The sequence below is a fragment of the Aspergillus oryzae genome, chromosome 2, assembly GCF_000184455.2.
Source record: "Aspergillus oryzae RIB40 DNA, chromosome 2".
Classification (NCBI taxonomy): Eukaryota; Fungi; Ascomycota; class Eurotiomycetes; order Eurotiales; family Aspergillaceae; genus Aspergillus; species Aspergillus oryzae.
This window is the reverse complement of record NC_036436.1, coordinates 1,403,155-1,424,264: the sequence shown is the minus strand read 5'-3', so window position 1 is coordinate 1,424,264 and position 21,110 is coordinate 1,403,155. Positions and strand designations below refer to the sequence as shown.

Genomic DNA, 21,110 nt, shown 5'->3' with positions numbered 1-21,110 from the left:
ACGCTGACTAGCCGTTTGCTGTCGTCTGACCAGTCTTACACTGTCCTAATATGCGGGGTATGTACAAGTCTGACTTGAGCTGTACAATTGGCAGCGAAGATCACTCCCTGTTACGGTGCATATCCTTACCGAATGGGCAAAAGGACGGGGAGCTAAACCAGACAGCCCACGGTGTCTTCACTACCACAGGTGCCGTTTCTGCAGTGTTCTCGGATCCGTTGCCGGATTGGACTAGCCCTGACCACCACTGGCTCTGATCATGTTGTCATTCTACTCGATAGTTCTTCGGTGCCTGGCAAGGATTAACATGGGGAAGCCAATAGATGCCCTTGGCACGCGAGCGCGCGGGCTGCGCGCCGCATTCCGGCATTATTTCTACCTTGGCTTAGCCTGTATTGTGACCAGTGTGTAGCGCACTGCCCATGGTGGATGATACCTGCAGCCTTAAATCACGATCCCATGACCGATCGGCCTGCTCTGCGGACTTCTGACGTATTCCTATAAAGATACGGCCCCCTAGCTTAATGCCGCCTTATTGATAGTCGGCTTTTCTTAGCCTCTAGTACTCTACCATGGCTGCCTTCCCGGCCTATTTGGCTCTTTTGTCTTACTTGGTCCCGGGGGCTCTGTCCCACCCCGAGGCGAAGACTCTGACATCAAGAGCCTCTACAGAAGCTTACTCCCCTCCGTATTACCCGGCTCCGAACGGAGGATGGATATCCGAATGGGCCAGTGCCTACGAGAAGGCACACCGTGTCGTAAGTAACATGACGTTGGCCGAGAAGGTGAATCTCACAAGTGGCACGGGTATCTATATGGGACCTTGTGCCGGTCAGACTGGCAGTGTTCCCCGGTTTGGGATCCCCAACCTGTGCCTTCATGATTCTCCCCTCGGAGTCCGCAATTCGGATCATAATACGGCATTCCCGGCCGGCATCACGGTTGGGGCCACATTTGACAAGGACCTGATGTACGAGCGCGGAGTCGGCCTGGGCGAAGAGGCGCGTGGAAAGGGTATCAACGTTCTTTTAGGGCCGTCCGTGGGCCCTATTGGGCGGAAGCCACGGGGAGGCCGCAATTGGGAGGGTTTCGGAGCGGACCCCAGTTTACAGGCCTTTGGTGGCTCGTTGACCATCAAAGGAATGCAAAGTACGGGTGCTATTGCTTCGCTCAAGCATCTTATCGGAAACGAACAGGAGCAGCATCGGATGAGCAGTGTTATCACTCAGGGCTATTCGTCAAATATCGATGACAGGACTTTGCATGAGCTGTATCTGTGGCCATTCGCTGAAAGTGTAAGAGCCGGTGCTGGTTCGGTCATGATTGCGTATAACGATGTAAGCCAATCTCCGCACCTTCACCTCGGACAGGATGACTAAGTAGAGTGTAGGTGAACAGGTCCGCCTGCAGCCAGAATAGCAAGCTCATCAATGGAATCCTCAAGGACGAGCTGGGCTTCCAGGGCTTTGTCGTGACCGACTGGTTGGCTCATATTGGCGGAGTTTCGTCAGCGTTGGCTGGTCTGGACATGAGCATGCCGGGTGATGGAGCTATCCCACTCTTGGGCACGAGTTACTGGTCGTGGGAGCTGTCGCGCTCTGTGCTCAATGGGTCGGTCCCGGTCGAGCGTCTCAATGACATGGTAGACACTCCAACAGTGCCAGTTTTGCCTTTTAGCTAATGCGAGGAATTACAGGTCACGCGAATCGTCGCAACATGGTACAAAATGGGGCAGGACAAAGACTATCCGCTACCAAACTTCTCCTCAAACACCGAGGATGAGACTGGGCCGTTGTATCCTGGCGCCTTATTTTCCCCAAGTGGCATTGTCAACCAATACGTCAATGTCCAAGGCAACCATAATGTCACGGCCCGGGCAATCGCTAGAGACGCAATCACGTTGCTAAAGAATAACGAGAATGTCCTGCCTCTGAAACGGAATGACACCTTAAAGATCTTTGGCACCGATGCCGGGACCAATTCGGACGGGATCAACTCTTGCACGGACAAAGGCTGCAACAAAGGCGTATTGACCATGGGTTGGGGAAGCGGAACATCCAGACTCCCGTATCTCATCACGCCGCAAGAAGCGATAGCGAATATCTCATCCAATGCCGAATTCCACATCACAGACACGTTTCCTTTGGGCGTCACTGCAGGCCCCGATGACATCGCGATCGTCTTTATCAATTCGGACTCCGGCGAGAACTACATCACCGTTGATGGCAATCCAGGAGACCGTACGCTGGCAGGGCTGCACGCATGGCACAATGGCGACAACCTGGTCAAAGCTGCCGCAGAAAAGTTCTCAAACGTAGTGGTTGTTGTGCATACCGTGGGACCCATCCTGATGGAAGAATGGATTGACCTCGACTCCGTTAAAGCGGTGCTCGTCGCTCACCTCCCAGGACAGGAGGCAGGCTGGTCACTCACCGATATCCTCTTTGGGGACTATAGTCCTAGCGGCCATCTGCCTTACACAATCCCTCACAGTGAATCAGACTACCCGGAGAGCGTCGGTCTAATTGCTCAGCCATTCGGCCAAATTCAAGACGACTACACCGAGGGCCTCTACATCGATTACCGACACTTCCTGAAGGCAAATATCACCCCCCGATACCCATTCGGGCACGGTCTCTCCTACACCACGTTCAACTTTACCGAACCCAACCTATCCATCATCAAAGCCCTAGACACAGCCTACCCCGCCGCGCGACCCCCCAAAGGCTCCACACCCACATACCCCACCGCCAAACCCGACGCATCAGAAGTCGCCTGGCCCAAGAACTTCAACCGCATCTGGCGCTACCTCTACCCCTACCTCGACAACCCAGAAGGCGCAGCCGCCAACTCCTCAAAGACGTACCCCTACCCCGACGGCTACACCACAGAACCCAAGCCCGCCCCTCGCGCCGGCGGAGCAGAAGGAGGCAACCCGGCCTTATGGGACGTTACCTTTTCGGTCCAGGTCAAAGTGACGAACACAGGTTCTCGGGATGGCCGTGCCGTTGCGCAGCTGTATGTGGAATTGCCCAGTAGTCTGGGGCTGGATACGCCATCTCGACAGCTGCGGCAGTTCGAGAAGACGAAGATCTTGGCTGCGGGGGAGAGTGAGGTGCTTACGTTGGATGTCACGCGCAAGGATCTTAGTGTTTGGGATGTTGTTGTTCAGGACTGGAAGGCGCCTGTGAATGGAGAGGGAGTTAAGATTTGGGTTGGGGAGAGCGTTGCGGATTTGAGGGTTGGATGTGTGGTTGGAGAGGGATGTTCTACTTTGTAGTAGTTTTGGTTTGTATATATTGGTTTGTTTAAGTGTGGTGTTTGTTCTTTCTGAGCTATATATGTGGGAGCGACATAATGGTCTTAATATTATTTTGCATATATCATCAATACCTGGGGTACTCTCAAGTGTTAATCAGATATAACACAACAAACAAACACCAAACAATATGCTGAAAGAATAACAAAAGCGAAACAGTATCTGATAAGGGCAGGAATCGCGCCATCTTCAACACAGCAGCTTTGGAAGCTTATATGGACAGGCATACCCAAACCGTGTCATGACCGCTTAAACGATTGTGTAAGGAGATTCCTATGCTAAAATGTGTTAAATGATGAAGTTCAACAACATTTCAAGTTATATTATGTGTTTCTATGAGGAGATGTATGTTAACTAAGCGATAGTATTAAAAGATCTAACCATGTTTGTGCCAGTTTTGTATACCCAGTAGATACGAACTCCTATACAGACTTTATAACATCAACATCCCAGAACTTCATACATACTACATTTAGTCCGTGAGATGGCGATTGGGCATATATCACTTTGAAAAAGTAAACCCAGAACATAATCTAATAGTCCCCAGCTGGATCTCACCGAGTACCGTTAACTCCGCTGGCTGTTCCAAGAAGAATACACGGATACACTACCCACTTAGCATATGTCAATTCCCGTGGATACCTTAGATTTGAACTAATCCGCGAGGTTTCAGTAACATGCGACTATTTGTAGGAGAACAGCATAGGTTATTTCCATTCCAAACGACTAGATTGTGAGATAGGTGGTCGAATCGTTCAGTATCTGCTTGGCGGCCCACTTGGTTCACTTACTTGTTCTCTCACTTGATATTCTATATTCTTGTGTCTTCCTATTTGCTCTGTCGCTTATAGTATCGCTGGGATCATTAGTCGGGGTGACATCGAATGAGTCGAGAAAGCTCTTGTGGGGCGTGGAAACAATTTTAATACGTAGAAAAAAAGAAAGAAGTGAGTGGAGGCTATTCCATCGATGGATTAGTGTGGATCTGCAAGCGGGAGACAGATTGAACCTTGAGGACTTCCACCAATCATGACATTCCAATCATCATGAGTGAACTTGACTCATGTCATGGCAGATCCACAGTGGATCCAAATCACTCTTGTGATTGGGGAAGATATACACAAGGTAAACATGAAGCTTGCTACTGTTGTTGATCCAGTATATATACCATCAGTATCTAGATGTTTTCGACAAGTATCCCGCTCGACAAGTCAAAGCCACGGCTTTCCCAAGGCCTTTCCTTGAGTTTCCTATAGTGGTGTACTTGTCAATCGACGATTGATATTGGAAGTCGCCAATCCTGTTTTCCTTCGATTTACCCGATAGGTCTGCACATACGGTGCTCGCAATCATGACGAACTTCTTCACCTCAAAGAGCAAGCCGTTGGGGAAATCAACCTCCAACATGTCTTCTAACGCATCTCAACTAGAGAAGGAGTCACATTCGACGGTGGCCCTCAGAGACTCTCAGAACAGCGACCAGCAAGAAAGCGAGACTCAATACCCCGGCCCACTCAAGCTGACACTCATCATCATAAGCCTGAATCTTGCCATGTTCCTTGTGGGACTCGACAACACCATCATTTCGAGCGCCATCCCGAAGATTACTGACCAATTCCACGCTCTTGGTGACGTTGGCTGGTATGCTAGCGCCTACCTCCTCACAAACTGCTCCTTCCAACTGATATGGGGGAAGCTATTCACCTTCTACGTGGTGAAACGGGTTTACCTCACGGCGCTCTTCATCTTTGAACTGGGGTCTCTGATCTGCGCCGTGGCCCCGAGTTCAACGGCTCTGATTGTCGGCCGTGCCATTGCAGGCGTCGGCGGTGGTGGTGTCGGCAACGGTTCCTTTCTGCTCATCGCTCACTGTGTGCCGCCACGCCAACGTCCGGCTTTCATTGGCATGATGGGCTCCATGTATGGCATTGCGTCCATCGCGGGTCCTCTGATGGGAGGTGCCTTCACGGACAATATCTCCTGGAGGTGGTGTTTCTATATCAACCTGCCTCTTGGTGTACTTCCCGCTGTCATAATTACCTTTTTTATCGCCCCATTCCGCGGCAGTAAGAAGGGCGAGGTCGGCTTCCTGAACCAGCTCAAACAGATGGATCTTCCAGGAACCGCGTGTCTTTTGCCTGGGGTCATTTGTCTGCTGCTCGCCCTTCAGTGGGGCGGCTCCACCTACTCCTGGAAGAATGGCCGCATCATCGCTCTGTTTGTGCTTGCCGGTCTTCTCTTTATCGCTTTTATTGTCATTCAGTATATCAGCGGAGACCGCGCGACAGTCCCAGGTCGTGTCTTTAACAACCGAAATATCTGGGGCTCCGCTCTGTTTGGCTCCTGTGTGACCGCCGGCTTCTTCCTATTGCTTTACTATGTAAGTACTAAGTTCCAGAGCAATCAACCAAAAGCCCGAACTCTACTAACGCACATCTCAGATCCCAATCTGGCTACAAGCCGTCAAAGGCGCCAGCGCAATCAAATCCGGAATCATGAATCTCCCCATGCTCCTAGGCAGCGTCATATTCTCCCTACTAGGCGGCGCCCTCACCTCCATAATCGGCTACTACATGCCCTTCGCCTACCTCACCGTGATCCTGATGTCCATCGGCAGCGGACTCCTCTCCACCTTGCAAGTCGACTCCGGCCACGCCAAATGGATCGGCTACCAGTTCCTCGTCGGCGCGGGAGTGGGCAGCGGCCTGCAGACGGCGTTTGCTGCCCCTCAATGTGTGCTACCCCTCGAAGACATTCCGATCGGTACCGCCGTCGTCATCTTCACGGAAAACCTCTCCGCCGCCGTCTTCGTCTCGGTCGCCCAGAACGTGTTCTCCAACCAGCTGAGAACTAACCTGGCCACGTACGTGCCTGAGGCTGACGCGCGTGCCATCTTGTCTGGTGGTGCTACTGATATAAAGAATTTTGTGCCGCAGGAGCTCTATCAGGGTGTTCTGTTTGCTTATAATAAGGCCTTGGATCAGACATTTTATGTTGGGGTTGCCCTGTCTTGTTGTGCGATTTTGGGAACTCTTGGTATGCAGTGGGTGTCGGTTAAGAAGAAGGATGATGCACCATCTAACTAGATATAGATCGGTAATTTCCTAGATTAATGTTTAATTGTACTTTCACGAATTGATGCCTGTTTCATGTCAATCATCTTCTCATTATGGTTTGCCTAGGATAAGTCACTATGTCATTGAAATGTAAAGAAAGATGACAATCCATACTTACTCTACAAAAGATACACGGAGTACAACCCAACGCAAAGATCATCAACCTTTAACCGACCCCAAACCATGTCTAACCAAGTAAATCACAAGACGCCTCGTATACGAGCAGCATGAGAAAGTCAACCCGAGGAAGGGCCCTCCCAGATTATATTATATAGGTCCTAGCGCAGGGCCAACGAAGCTATCCTTATTAGGGTTCCCGGACCTGACCTGATTTGACTCATTCCGGGGACCGTCGTATAGACCATTTTGCTCCGGTTAGGGTGTTCATATTTCTTTCTTTTTGCTGAAATGGTTTTGTCTACTCTAGTTGAATGGGTTCCTGTCTATCATCATGTTCGAATATTATGTTATTAACTCTATGACCAAGTCTTGATATCAATATAAAGAACCTACTGTACTCGGAAACACTTACTCAAGCCGCGAATATAAAGCTACCCAAACTCAGAACAACACTGAAAACAGAGTAACAGTCTGTCTACACCCCACCTCTTAATTCAATTTATAAACCTATAAACTAACAAGAACACCCAGACACACCCCATCTGCCCCAAAGACAAAGACAATGGCCCCCCACCCAGGCCAAGCCCCATCATATAACTCACCAGTCTCCCCCGATAACCCAGACCTCGATACCTCAAACTCAAAGATCTCTCACCCAAAAACCACATACCAGGATGAAAAGAAACACCACACGTCTAAGCTCTCGTACAGCCAGCGACAGCTGGATCGGATTGCCAGAGTGCAAGCCGAGCTACAGAGGTTGAAGGACGAGTGTGAAGTGCTGGAAATGTATGTTTGTCAGTTGGAGGAGGAGAGGAATTGCTTGAGGTATATTCTTAGGGGGGAGGAGTAGTGTTCTTTTTTCCTTGGGTTGTGGTTATAGAATCTCGTGGGATGTTGGGTGTGTGGTACTGTAGACTAGTCAGCGATGAAGAGAGTAAAGAGATCCACATCTACAGAGATATAGATTGCATCAGAACGCCCGGATCACGTCGCTGTTCACCTCCGCAAAGCTTAAATCATACTGCTTGACTATCTCTTGTTCTCGATGTAGGTAGAACTCCACCAGAGTATTTCCGTAAGCCGAGCGTGGTGTTGATATAGAGGGGTTGTACAGGGCGTGTCCAGGGGCCTGTAGATTTTTTCACATAGAATTAGTTCAAACCATCGCCATTATAACAGAGGGAGAGAAAACTGTGACTTACATTCATCGGTGAGCTTGTCAGGAAAAAAGTATATCTATTAGCTTCATCACAAGCGATGCTCAGCTCCTCCAGATCAAACAGCTCTCCAATCGGCATCCCCCAACCAGCAAGCAACCACTCATGCAAATGCCATTCGATTTCCGTGCAAGGCCAAACCTCAAAGGATCTAGAATCCGCTGCAACCGCGGCAATCCGTTTCTCCCAGAGAAACCGCAAGAGCTCTTCCGAAGGCTCGATGCCGATATTCTCGGGTTTCTGCCTTTTATACACCTCATCGAGTCGGGCCCGCTTTTCCTCCGGCATGTTTTCGTACTGACTGATATATCCAAACCGGAAGAGGATGATGTCCCCGGCCCTGAAGTCATCGGAGGAGAGGCCTTGGTCTTGGATGACTTCCAGGAGCTCGGTGAAAGGGACAGAATGTGCGGTCATGGCGTCGACCACGCGGCCGTTCCTCTGGGCCCATTTGTACCAGTCTACCAGTATGGCGCGTCCTGCAATGCATTTTTTGGCGATATCTGTTGTGCATAGTAGCTCGAGTCATCAATTCTGTTCTTTTTTTTTTTTGGATTTGAGCGGGCGGGATCTTACGCTGGATTCCATTGGGAACTGATGATTCGGCGAATTGTGCTGCTGTACGTCCCATGTAGTATAGCTTAAGCAGAAGAAACCATAGTGAGTTTGGGTTCTCGAAATGCAGCTTATGCTTGTAGACTAACTTGTTCGTTTTGATAGGCGTAGTGTCGAAACCCATCCCATTGAGAACTACACCGCGAATTGAATGACCACTAGGACCCTTGTCAGCTGAGGGATAAGAAAGTAGAAGAATAGAAGTTATACCTCATCATCATGGGCAATTTTTAACGTGGCTTTGTTAATGATTTTGAGATCCAGAGTTTTCCGAGTCAACGTAGGATACGATGAGCCCGTCAAGGTCCAGCTAGATACACGTCAATAATGTGATACCTATATAGAGATTAAACCACCTACTTCAGAGAGATCCTTTTACCAAGTTTAATCTCCTCCCCTGCAGCTCTTACGACCACTTCTTCTGTAAGGTAATTCAAAGTTCCGATTTGGTCGTCTGGACCCCATAATCCCCACGCGTTTCCACGCGGCCCATCCTATTTCAGAGGCAGGTCCGCGAAATCAGGCCAAACAGAGTTCATGATTGCTTGTTGGAATTTAATTCCTACGTCTTGAGCCACGGTGGAATAGAGACGCCATTGCCACTGCGAAGTTCATTAATACCTCCAGTCACTTGGTGGCGCTAGCGGTAAAATCCCGATCACGGCAATCCTCCGGCCTTTCCCCCACATTTGGCCATGATTTAGAAAAGGATGTTGTAACGGAGAGCCTACTACTCAGGCTAGAAGGTCTGTTGGCTAGTAAGCATACATGGGCAGTTGATCAGATTAACACTAGTATTCAACGGATGCGGATAATGGAGTCGGTGTAGTTGCATCCTATCACGCAAGAATCGCAGTTAATGGCTACGAACAATACAACCAAAATGATGGCAAGCCATTAATTACTCTGTCCGACGAGGCATGCCGTACAGTCAGGACTCAGTCAGAAACAACTCTGAGTTGATGGAGCGCCAGAGTAGAATATGTCTAGTCATGTTTATAGGGCTGTTAGTCCACGTGCTATAGGTCGAAATAAATGCTGAATATGTTGTCAAATGTCTTCTGTCTACGATCCCTATCTCTCCGTTGGTATGAATAAGAAGGACCACAAAATAAAGGAAAGCAGGTGTATTGCCCCTCTCTCGCCAACATAAGATGTTCCCGGCCCATAAATAATACCTCGATGTTCCAGCCGTTAGACAAATCCGGGAGATACCCGTAGCTCAAGATAACACACAATAAGCGGGGAAACATTTCAGATAAGCCAGGATAACAAAAAGAGCAATTCCAAATAAATCAAAGCAGACATTGCATGCATGAGATATGCAAAAGGTCAAGTCACACTCCCACCGGGGGTGCGGAACGCACTCGATTCGTCAAGACGTCGGACGTCGAAGCCACGGCCCTCTAGCGAAAAGAAGGTCAGACGAGACCCACGATCGTGAGGGGTAGAACACGGATAATGGTGTGGAATACGAGATAGTTATTCTTCTTTGTTTGGGTTGGTTTTATATTCCTTTGAATTCTGCTAAAGCGCGGGTGGATATGAAGATAGCTATGCTTAGAGCCACGCTGAGCGTTATGTATAGCACGATGTCATTTCGGGGAATGTTAAGGTTTTCGTCCTCGTATGTGCTCATGAGCATGATCGATTGCTTGAGCATTCTGTATGGTTCAGGCTAAAGGTTTCTTAGGGGTCTTTGGGGGGAGGATCGTAGGGTAAATAGATTCGGACAGGAAGGCTGCGTTGCTTGCTTTTAAACCTCAATGGAGATGGGAATCATATCTGATGAACCTGTACCGAGTTTACTCTCCCTATATACCTGTGTTGCTGACCTGCCACTTGCTGATACGCGAATAGTATCTCAGTCTTATTCCGAAGATGTGAAGTCTTGTGGGGCACAGACATGCAGGGATGCGACGGTGGAATGGTAAGCCAGGCCAATGAATTCCCCCTTGATAGACCCTATTTTAATGCAGGGTTAAGGATATTAGTAGACTTCATCATTCGAAATCCTCGGTTGGATGATAGCGGGATGAGAGTAGGCCAATAGGAAGGCCTCGTGGAGTTGAGCCTACTGCTTCGAGTAGATCATGGTCGGCTGTGGTTCTTGTCATTCGAGTCAGGCCGTGCTGCAGGGTTACTGATCTAGAAACAACCAGGGTAATAAGGTAGGACATTATATATGCTTCTAGCGAGTCATAGCATACTTATATGCAATGACAGAATCTGTGTTACTCATGGAATGCAAGGAGTTCCCTAAAGTGACGTCGATTCTAGCCTAGCGTTCCAATCTTGAAGTTTTATGTGAAGTACACGGCCGCATTTGTGACTTTTATAGATTCATTCAGAACCCTAAAGGGAATCATAGGTATATAAGAAAGGGAGCGAAAAGACGACTCCCGAGCTTCATTAATTCACAAACTAAGTGGCAAACCGATAATCTTAGAAGGGCCGATGCAGACAGATAGTAAGTGGTGGTGCTAAATAAGACGAGTGAGTGGATTGTGACCATTGACGATGGTTTCCCCAGTGACAGTGAATTGCTTGCTGATGTGGTGGTGTCTCATTTTCTATGTGTTCTCCATGATATCAAGGACTTACCCACACTTTCTCACAGCCCGTGGAATGATCGTCGACGAAGGATTAAGTCTATCAAGAGTTTCACTTAGTCTAGGTATACTATGCACCTAGTAATGCATATATCTTAATTAAAGAGGGGATCAGCAGCATTTCAACTGCTGTGATTTTCTAACAGCTAGTATATAGCGTCTTCCCATCCCGTCACATTAGCCCAGTTTCCTCTCGGTAATATCCCGACAGACATCTTTTTATAGCAAACTGGAGCTAAGGTTGCATAGCACATGCCCTTAGTCGAGCTCAATGTGGCCAGCAGCTATTCTCTTTTCTAAAGGTGCGTCGTCGCATGAGATGGAGATTGGAGAAGGCACACATCATCCAGATAGATGCCTAAGCTTTGTACGGCAGGTATCTGACGTGGTAGTATATACTACAACTCATCACCGAGAAATACTTAGCAAAGGCAAGTCGGCCATATTAGAACAGATCTTTTCAGCTTAGAAGCTTATATATTGCTGGCGAAAGAGGATGTGAAGGCATATATAAATACCTTGCCCCTGGCTATTGTGAAGGGTTCTGGTATTACACATGTAGAAAGAGGACGTCTCAAAGGTCCAAAGCAGCACACTTACGTAGATTTACACCGCGTACCCTTTGTTGTGTGCTCCTGGATTCAGGGTATTGAGGCCACTGAATATGATGCAAGCCTTTAGCCATCGATAATAAGGGTTTATTATATCTAAGAGTGAAGTTACATATTAATTCAGAGAAGCATCAAATGGGCTTAGTTGAAATTATATATTGACACAGGTCTACGACAGGAGAGGAACATCTGGTAGTCTAGGGTAATGGCCATGGCGTTACCAGATTACAAACCGATATCTACCTGCCTATAACATGGCAAATTGTAGCTAGCCCATTTTTAATTTCCTATAGGCGAGCCACCTGACTCATGCGGCACTCAAGAGTCTTAATGAAACTTTCGTTTCATATGAGCGAATATGAGCCAACATGATCCGGCATGAGCTTACATGAGCCACTATGAGCCATTATGAGTGATCTCTCCCAACTTCTTAGGAAATGATTGGTGCAACACTAGAGGCTTAGACAACTTGGGCGTAGTTTGAAACGGGCTTGCAGTAATGGAAAAGTAGCCGGACGGTACGATTTAGTGAGTCCCACTAATGTCCTAGCGTTCCCCACACAGTAGCAACTCCTAGGACTTACATAGTAAGCTGCGCATGCATACATGCATTCAGCGATTTAGGATAAACATACGGGGTAAATTGTTAGAATGGTTGATAGAAATGAAAGACTCACCTGTGATTCATTCGGGATTTACCTGACAGGACATGGACCCTGCGTTGTATACTCTGTATAGCACTGTCCAAACGCATATATCCGTAAAATGTATACGAGAATAGTACCTATCATCTATTCTTGGTCCTTTTAATAATATAACATTCGAGTACCATTCTACATCCACAGGATTTCAGGGGATATACCTCATCACCCAGTGATGACTGACCTCATCTTGGCTTGGAGTCACGCTACGCCAAAGAAGGGCTTAATAGACCAGGTTAATTACAAGATCTGGAGCTTCGTGGAGAATGATTATTCTAGCCTCAAGCTGAGATCTACTTAATAGGTCGTACTACGTAGTACGATCATCAGTATGGCAGCCGCTAGCCGGATAGTATAGAGATATCTCGTGAGACATGTTTACTTCTCTGTCTTGGCCGAGATATAAAAGTAAAGGAAAGCTGCCTCCAACTTGTTCTCGCTTGCATTTCTCTCTCATCTTTCCATGATTTTCACAGACCCTTAAGGGAACAGGTGCTGCTGTTCCGTTTGAGACCTAGCTGGTAAGTTAGTTAATGCCTACTTATTGTCTTCTGCCTCCATTCCGTGATTAGACACTATTTTGCCGATGTGAATGTCATGTATCGGAGATAATGATCACACCGTACCTTGCTTTGGAAGAGCGACATCGTCTGAGAATATCATCCAATCTTGCTGGATTCTGCGTACTCTTGACTGTTGAGTCCTCCTGCTAACGGTCTGAGTCATGATTAGGTTCGACGCTGGTTCGTGTTCGCATAGTTGTTCCATTCCATAAGTTGAACAATAGTTCTTGTCCTCCGAGTGTATCTCACGTGGATGGCTACAGTTTCTATATACTCCTTACGATATATTTTGAAGCTAGAAGCTAGGCGCATCTAGAGACGGAGCACATGCATGACAAGCCCTAACCAGGGAGATGACGGGAAACCCCGGCCAGTGAACTTAGACGCCCGATAGACAACATTGAATTGAGCAGGCGCACCAGTAAGCACTAGCTAGACTGGCTATGGATGGTCACGGTGTGATTATATATCAGAATATATATCGGCCACTTGGTATCTATTTAAAGTTTGCTCTCATCTGCCGCCATCTTCTCGATGTCAAAATATTGGGCGTAATAGTCTAGGCATTTAGGGTTTGAAAGTGTACTGGATGGCTGGATATGTATCCCGGATATAATCTTTTTCACAGGCAGCTCCACCTTCTTGAAGTTCACTGTCACCTGGATAATTCAATCGACAGGTCAGTTTCTCGTAAATCAGTCCTCGCTGATCGGGGAGACTACTCACTGGTATTTCAGGAGTGGGAAAGACATAAGACGGAACATGACGAGCACTCAGCCGTTTACGAATAGCGGCTCTTACTCGTCTCGCGAGTTCTGTAGAAAGGCAGCATTTGGTTTCATCTTAAGGAACAATATCACCCTTTCGTCGTTATCAGAGGGTCTCCGTTGCCCTACACAGAGCGAGTCCTCGACCTCATTGGAAAAGACGCTCTCGATCACCTGGTAAATTTCTGACGAGCCGAACCGGACGCCCGATGGATTCAGCACCCCGTCAGCACGTCCTTGGGAGAACAGCTGTTTTGTGATGGGGTGGGTCGAGACAAAGTCCCCATGGGTCCAGACACCTAATGAAAAAAGCACAGTTTCAGTTAGCCTTCATACCGTATCTCTTTTTCTTTGCCGCTTGGAGCTGGAATCTATCATATACCGTCAAATTCAGCAAAGTACGCCTTGTGATAACGCTTATTGCCATCCTGACCCCAGAAGCTAACGGGCATGTTAGGGAAGGCTGCCGTAGCCACTAGATCCCCCGCTTCACTATCCGCATCTGGTACCCCTTTGCTGTCGACGGATGGTTCATACACTTCAACGGGAATCCCCAGGGCCAAGCCGGCGCACCCACCCACATGGACTGGCAGCAGGAAATTACCGGTACCAAAGCAGCCCGCAATGTCTGATGTCTGTCCCGCCAGACATATTGTTCAGCCGGAAATTGGGAGGGAAGCCGGAATCGTAGAACCATTCAAAAAGGGAGTCGGGCAAAACCATTCCAGTGCTTATCACCAGCTGCAGAGAACCTAGATTCGCGATCTCTCGTGGACTGATCTTGCGCCGCTGAAGTTCGTACAGATAGCGTGGAGATATCCCTAGGCGAGTGACCCTTTTCCATAAATCATTAGCCTTTTATCGATTTTGCCTTCGAGAGGAAGGGTAACTTCGGTCATTTTTGGTGAAAAGGGGAGGAAAACTTGAAGACTTCAAATGGACGCATACGTTTCCGGCTGTGTACCCCAGCACATAATCTAACGCTTCCTCCTCCGTCACGTTTTTGGCATCTTTGCCGATGACCACAGTCAACTCGCCCTCGTAGTCGAGCAGCGGCTGCGCGTCCGGGTGAATTTCAATCTTCTCGAAAGGGCTGGCGAGGGCATCCGCTGGCTTGGTGAAGACGGGAGGATAGGTCGGTACCGGGAGCTATATTTTCGAATGAGTTTTTGTTGCCAGGCTCAATCTAGTCATAGTTCTTACTGCTGCCCAGCTGCACGCGACTGAGACTTACCTTGGATTCCTGGGCATGCGCCTTGTAGTTTAATCCAATGTATATCACATTCGGGGTGCTTTCGATTGGGGATAGTAGCTGCAGAGATTATCATGTCAATATCTTCATTTCTATATGAATCTGGAAGATTGGAGAATAGTGAAACACACAGTCTCAACTTCATGCTCCTCATTTGTTTTCACCACTCCGTCGAACGGAGTTCCATCGAATCGCTGCACCTTATATTTCCCATCGACGGCCTCAATGAGTCCTCTATAGTGTGCGCGGTCTCCGACGGCAAATCGAACAAGATTCTGAAAAGCAGCCATGTTGGCAGATAGGCGAAGAAAAAATCAATGAATTGAACAGATGCAATGATGCCGTGGAGAAGAGGGGATCATGTAGTTGCACATTTTATATGTTGAGGGAATATATATAAGAAGTTGCCACATTCATATAGGCCCCGTCGTTGTGGGAACAATCTCAGATTCCATAGATCACTAATTTGTAGTTTGCCTGTACTTTTCCATTTGGCAAATGGATTGATTCTTTACACAGCTTTCAAGGCGAACGTAGGTGCGGCGGGGCTGTCGGCCCCGAGAAATTGTCCATTGAAGCTAGGGCTGGATTTGAGCCACGAAACTTAATTCGAGCCTTCTCGGCCGGGGTTACAGTGTCATTGACTTAGCCTTGTTGACCCGCTCACTGCTGGCACCCATAAATACCCAGTGGGTACTTCTATAAGATCTCCTCTACCCGTGTCCACCCTTATAGAGACATCTATCTGATCAACGAAGTCATGTGATGGGATGCTACGGTGTTATTCCATATAGAGCTGGTCCGCATGCTGGACCATGACGACCGTGCATTCTATTGGTGTCCGGGAGATCAAAGTATAGACTAGTGGAGCCTGTGAGAAGCACTCAGAAAAAGGGGTCGGTTCGCAGCTGAGAGTGAATGCTAGTGCAGCGGGAGAAGTAAAAGAGAGGTTGGATTCTTTGTAATTGCTAGGCTATTCCAAACGTTATTGCCGAGATACGTGGAATTGGGGTTTGGGATTGATAGAGCTGATGCACTTTCAAGTTGAGGGTGTGACTGACGCCGGGTCATTGAGAGGGCATGGCAGCACGGAAGGCAAACATATGTCTGTCTATCCTGTCCAGATACCTTGAGAGTTCCCTTCTTCCGTCGAAGCTCCATCAAATGCCGGTAGTGTTGGCTCGAAGCTGTTACATAAGGCCATGTCCGGAGTGAACGTACTATCGATACGGCCAAATGGGAGTAGACCATCAAGTAGCTGATCGGCCGGCGATGAAGTATAGCCTGACACGAGAAACTCCGTTAGAGGTGAGCCTTGAAAGCGAGGCGACCGCATACTTGGCTCCGAGCTGGGGAGGAAATCCGAGGCAATGAGATCCCAACTGGTAGCACCAGCGGGTGAGCGGCGACGAGGGAGTGAAAGGGGTTCCTCTGAGAACCCCATGCTGCCAGCGTCATCTACAATTCCTGAGGGCACGCTGACAATGGACCCCACTTTGATGCCAGTTAGCCTACTCATCAGATTGGCAAATGCCTTCGCAAACCAGATTTTGACAGGCCAGGATTCAGAGAGTTCGCACAGGGCGAGCAGGCATTGTCGCGATTTGTTCTCCGCTAGCTTTTGCCGAATACAGTCTTCGCGGCAAAGAGTCATTGTATGAACTGATAGCGCCCCGAACAGGGCAGGGACACTGCCACATGTAAGTTTGGAATTTGAGCACTTCCAGCGGATGGTCGGGATTTGAGGAAGCGTACAGAAGAACCTGTGCGTATTTTATTGTCCTCGCTGCCAGAAGATCCTCAGCAATACGAGTGATCGAATCGGCGGCTATACGCGCCCGAATGTCCATGTCGGCCTCCGCTGGAGAGAGACCACCAAGTGGCTTGGCTCGAAAGAGCAGAACATGGCAGTTGCTAATTTTGTCAACCAAAAGTTCCGTAACTGAAAAGGGTGGGTAACGCTATACTAGTAGGAGGTATACAACATATTGGCCCAGAATGGCGCCCCTATGGATGCGTCCAGCTGAGCCCGTCTTAGGTCGGATGGTATCTGGCCTTCCCATTGTTTAAGTCTGTGCGCTAATGCTTCTGGGTCGGAGTTTCCCTTTGCAGTATGACCGGGGCTAAACTCTGCGATGAGAATATCTCCCACTATTATTTTTATAGAAAATGTAAGCCACCCGCAGGGATATAGTCAATCATCGTCTGTGGTAACTCACAGAGAATTGCCAATTTGGACATCTCGATGGCATACGATATATGGAAGGACTCCTGGGATGGTACCACGGATTGATCATAATCGCTGTCAAACATAAAGTCATCTTCAGTGAGGGGTTCAATGTCACAGTCGTCATCTCGAATGCGACACGGCCGACCGAACGCTGCAGCAGTATGTCGATCGCGGACCTGGCTATGTCAGTGTTCTGGAAGAGCATGTTGCAACTGGCAGCGGCTTACATAGATAGACCACCATATTCGTTTCCGCAGTGACCTCACTGATTGGCTCATTCCAGACTGCGATGAGCTAGAGTATTGTCAAAGCTTGTCCAGAACGGGGGCTCGGGCGCACATACGATCGATGCATTCCAAACGACTGTGCAAGTATCGTCGCACATCCAACCCAATAGCAATAATCCTTTTGGTCCTCTGGCCCCGACCACCAAAAGCCGAGCAGTAGGACAGCTGCCACAACGCTTAACGGATTCTTCTCGTGGTCAGCATCGTACAACGCTTTCGCACGAAGGTAGTGTGTTTTCCTTGCCCGCTCTCTGTTGCTGTACCCAGCTTCATGAACCAGGCTCTCGCTGCATACTGTAAAGCCAACCATAAAGACGGCCTGCAAAACAAGTGGAGATACCTGGCCCTGCGCGTACAGTCGCGCGAAATCCCTTCGGTCGAGCACTGGAAAAGCTGGGTGAACAAGCTCAAAGAAAGCACGGATCAAGGGGCGCGCTATATGACAAGATGGCGTTGCGACAGCGTCTCTCAAGGCCACCGGCTCTGCGGCGCAATGCCCAGGGGCTGAGGATGTTTGGGCGGCAATGGAAGCTGGAATCGCGTAATGCACTTTCAGTGGTTCTGTTGACCCTCCTGAAGGCTCGTCAAGTATCTCGATCGTGTACGTGAGGTGTAACGGGGGCAGCAGATGTGGTGTGTGCACATTTTGGGATATCCGGCTGGGCTGAGCCGGTTTAGCAAATTTTGGTTGGGATGGCCCAGCGCATTGCGCGAGCGGGTGCTTGGCCTTCTGGCGGCCGCGCTGGAGTGCAGAGTCGGTAGTGCTGCAGGCAGGATCGGTGACTACCGCGTCACCAGCGGTTTGGTCTGCTGCACACAGGGCATGCTGATTCCGAGAGCGTCTCTTCCGAGGGTATCTGGCCGCAAACTTAGCCCATAAAAGCGCAAGGCTGCGTGCGATATCGGAAATACGTACTTGCCTCTCTTTGACTCGATCAGCTCGCAGGGAGTCTGACGTAGGCGGCAATGCCAGCACGGCTGCTGATCAACCGCATCGCATTTCACCCTCCTGGAGTTGCATGCCTTACAGGCGATTCTGGCGCGGTGGGCAGCAGGTGAATTCTTGGTCGACGATGCGTCGTGCTCTGGGCTCTTCCTTGGTTCTGCCATTACTCTCTCGGTGCTGCGTCACTGCCTCACTTGCCGGAAGAGTGACGTTTGTTTGTAGCGCGCGCATGGGACCGTCAGCATATAACCGAGGCTATATACATCGACAGCGGGAAAATAAAAACAATGAGAGGCTGAGCTGCTGAGTCCCAAGGCCCACAACCCCCGCATTTTGCCAAGACACTAAACCAGGGTTGCATATTGGCCCCTGCCAGGGTGGTATCCAAATATGCTCCATATAAACCCCATAACATGCGCCCTGTAGGGTACGCAGCTTGCAGTCACGTGATCACTGTTTCTATTTGTATGGCCGGTGCAGCCATGGCAGGCAATACGAGACGCCCCGGTTTGACAAAAGCTCCCTCTCTTCACCAGTTGATCGTAATTCAGCCACAGGAGAGGGGTTTCTGGCTCTGGAGAATACAGGCTACTTGAGAGCACCATACATAATTAATCTGCATCCAAAACCACTCCCTCATCTGCTCTGTTGAAAGGCTGCTCGTTCGTCATACACCTGGAGGAAAAGCTTTCCGTAGATCTTTCCTTCCTGGTCTTCATCGTGGAGCAATCAGCCAAGAAACGCTTTGCGCCATGCCTATTGTCTACAACCCCTTCGGTATCTATGAATACAGGACTGCTCGCACAGTGGTCTCGCGGGTGCATATTAGTAACTGCTTTCGACAGGTGACTTTCCTTAGCCTTGTGTAGACATTCCTTCCTGCGTGCAGCTTTAGCATTTTCGATTTGCTACGTTCATTGCCGGCGTTTCATTTGCGTGTCCCCAAAGAGGGTTTTGGAGCTAGGATTTTTGAAGCTTAGACGAGCACAGCTTCTCTGCCATCTACGGCGTGCTTAGTTGGCTTCAACCTGCTGAAACTTCAAATGCAGAGGTAGACCGCCCTTTGGAATATGGGGATAGACGGCACCTCGCGGTTAGTCGATCAAGGGCCGTGACAGCCAAGCTGGTCAACCTCTTCACCGTTGGATTAGGTCTGCTAGTGCCAAAAGGGTAGGCAGGGGTGCCAGCGGGAATTATAATGAGCTAATATCTGCCCGTCGTCACTCTTCACTACATACGTTTGTCATTTTGCTCGTGTGGCGCAGTGATACTCGAGCAGCTATGCAGCCAAAGAGTCGTATGTCTGATACGAATTGTCCACATGTACTCTTGGGAATCTCCTGGAATAACTAAACCTTATCTTGTCGCTTGGTATCGTGACTGGCGGTGCTGTTACCCGGAACGAAGTTGCTCAAAATGGCTAAAGGTGACACTTTCTACCGCAGACCCTACTTACTACCGAGTCTGGCCCGTTCAGCCAGACTGCAGTTTTCATTCAACGCAACTTTTCCTGCCACCACATTTCAATATGCCCTCGGAGCGCCCCGTATTCGGATGGTCATATACATAATAAGAACTCCCAATATCTTCTTGCATCTATGTTCCATCCGTTGTTTTACTTGTTATCCCCCGGCATTTTATGGGGCTTGGTTAAAGCTTCCAACAACGAGGGTGATGATGCTGGTTTGATAATCCACTGACCGCTCGCCGTCAGTTGGTTTCCAGGTCAGATTATATGGCTTAACATAGAATCGGGAAGTGTGCCCTGTACGAAGTGACAGGCACCTAAGGAGAGCCTGGTTAGGAAACAAGTAAGGCTAGAGATGGCAACTACGACAGCTATAAGTAGCTGCCACTGGACTTATTAACAAAAAGGATATTATCACACTTGTACCTCGGTGCAGAGCTCTAATTCTGTCGGCGATATGCATGACACCCCTTTTCTATCTATCTATATATGTTCTCTTATATATAACGGACCATCACTTGCCTAATAAGTCTAGGACCTTGTTAGGGTCTGTTTGTCCTAGCTGCCTTATGTTCGTTCGGTGACCCCTCGTGGCGCGTGACTACGAAATCTCATGATTAAATGCCTGTCTGCCAATCCACAGCACTATTGCCTGATACGGTCATTGCCAGTATATTGAAACGGAGAGCAAGGCCCATTCTCACTGCACGTAACCATCCGTAGCGGCCACGATATTGTGCGTAACATACTATCGCCCAACCTTCGGCTATTACCTAGGGGCCCTCACGATTGACAAAGGGGGTATTGTCATGGTAGCAAAGCTAGCCCTAGTAGCAGTACTAACCCCTGAAGTTCCGTCTTCCACGATTTGGTAGATATCGCCACCGAAGCAACGTCTCCACCAGCAGGCACAGAAAACCCCAGCGTAGCGTTCCACTCTGGCCTTTTCTTGCCCAGCAACAGTTGATCCGACCTCGCATTATCTATCTGTCCTTGGAAGACAACCTCGGCTTTCCCCACAAGCTCTGTTTCCTCACTGATGGCACGGAGGTATCCGGATATAGATATATACGCCCGGCCTAGGTTGAAATATCCGCGAATGGTTGGGACAGACAAATCCCTCATCCACTCAAGATGTGCCTCGCTATCTGGGACCATGTATGTGCCTTTGAAGAGCAAATCCTCCTTCGAGCTTGTTGGCGTGCAGATGCCGGACGCGTTAAAAGGGATATCTAGTTGCCGCATAAATTCCGTGCTCATGTGGCCGTCAAAGTAGTACGAGC

At 48.9% G+C, this 21,110-nt stretch overlaps 7 protein-coding genes across 7 annotated transcripts; 2 read left to right on the top strand and 5 right to left on the bottom strand.

Moving 5' to 3' along the window:
* Positions 1-572: 572 nt before the first annotated feature.
* AO090001000544 (beta-glucosidase) lies at positions 573-3,280 on the top strand (the record flags this gene model as incomplete). The annotated part of the gene is made up of 3 exons (XM_001819003.1): positions 573-1,337; positions 1,391-1,642; positions 1,697-3,280. The coding sequence occupies 3 exons, from the start codon at positions 573-575 to the stop codon at positions 3,278-3,280; spliced, it is 2,601 nt and encodes an 866-aa protein (XP_001819055.1).
* Positions 3,281-4,724: 1,444 nt separating this feature from the next.
* AO090001000543 (MDR family MFS transporter) lies at positions 4,725-6,405 on the top strand (the record flags this gene model as incomplete). Its single annotated transcript, XM_001819002.3, has 2 exons — positions 4,725-5,699; positions 5,761-6,405. The coding sequence occupies 2 exons, from the start codon at positions 4,725-4,727 to the stop codon at positions 6,403-6,405; spliced, it is 1,620 nt and encodes a 539-aa protein (XP_001819054.3).
* A 790-nt stretch (positions 6,406-7,195) lies between these two features.
* On the bottom strand, positions 7,196-8,514 carry AO090001000542 (uncharacterized protein; the record flags this gene model as incomplete). The annotated part of the gene is made up of 3 exons (XM_023234601.1): positions 7,196-7,306; positions 7,761-8,278; positions 8,352-8,514. 3 exons carry the CDS (start codon positions 8,512-8,514, stop codon positions 7,196-7,198), a joined length of 792 nt encoding a protein of 263 aa, XP_023089709.1.
* A 5,160-nt stretch (positions 8,515-13,674) lies between these two features.
* Positions 13,675-14,096, bottom strand: AO090001000541 (uncharacterized protein; the record flags this gene model as incomplete). Its single annotated transcript, XM_023234600.1, has 2 exons — positions 13,675-13,943; positions 14,027-14,096. The coding sequence occupies 2 exons, from the start codon at positions 14,094-14,096 to the stop codon at positions 13,675-13,677; spliced, it is 339 nt and encodes a 112-aa protein (XP_023089708.1).
* A 245-nt stretch (positions 14,097-14,341) lies between these two features.
* On the bottom strand, positions 14,342-15,186 carry AO090001000540 (uncharacterized protein; the record flags this gene model as incomplete). The annotated part of the gene is made up of 4 exons (XM_023234599.1): positions 14,342-14,479; positions 14,593-14,793; positions 14,879-14,956; positions 15,028-15,186. 4 exons carry the CDS (start codon positions 15,184-15,186, stop codon positions 14,342-14,344), a joined length of 576 nt encoding a protein of 191 aa, XP_023089707.1.
* Positions 15,187-16,007: 821 nt separating this feature from the next.
* Positions 16,008-16,550, bottom strand: AO090001000539 (uncharacterized protein; the record flags this gene model as incomplete). Its single annotated transcript, XM_001818998.3, has 1 exon — positions 16,008-16,550. One exon carries the CDS (start codon positions 16,548-16,550, stop codon positions 16,008-16,010), a length of 543 nt encoding a protein of 180 aa, XP_001819050.3.
* A 3,756-nt stretch (positions 16,551-20,306) lies between these two features.
* AO090001000538 (uncharacterized protein) lies at positions 20,307-21,087 on the bottom strand (the record flags this gene model as incomplete). The annotated part of the gene is made up of 2 exons (XM_023234598.1): positions 20,307-20,310; positions 20,672-21,087. 2 exons carry the CDS (start codon positions 21,085-21,087, stop codon positions 20,307-20,309), a joined length of 420 nt encoding a protein of 139 aa, XP_023089706.1.
* Positions 21,088-21,110: the final 23 nt, after the last annotated feature.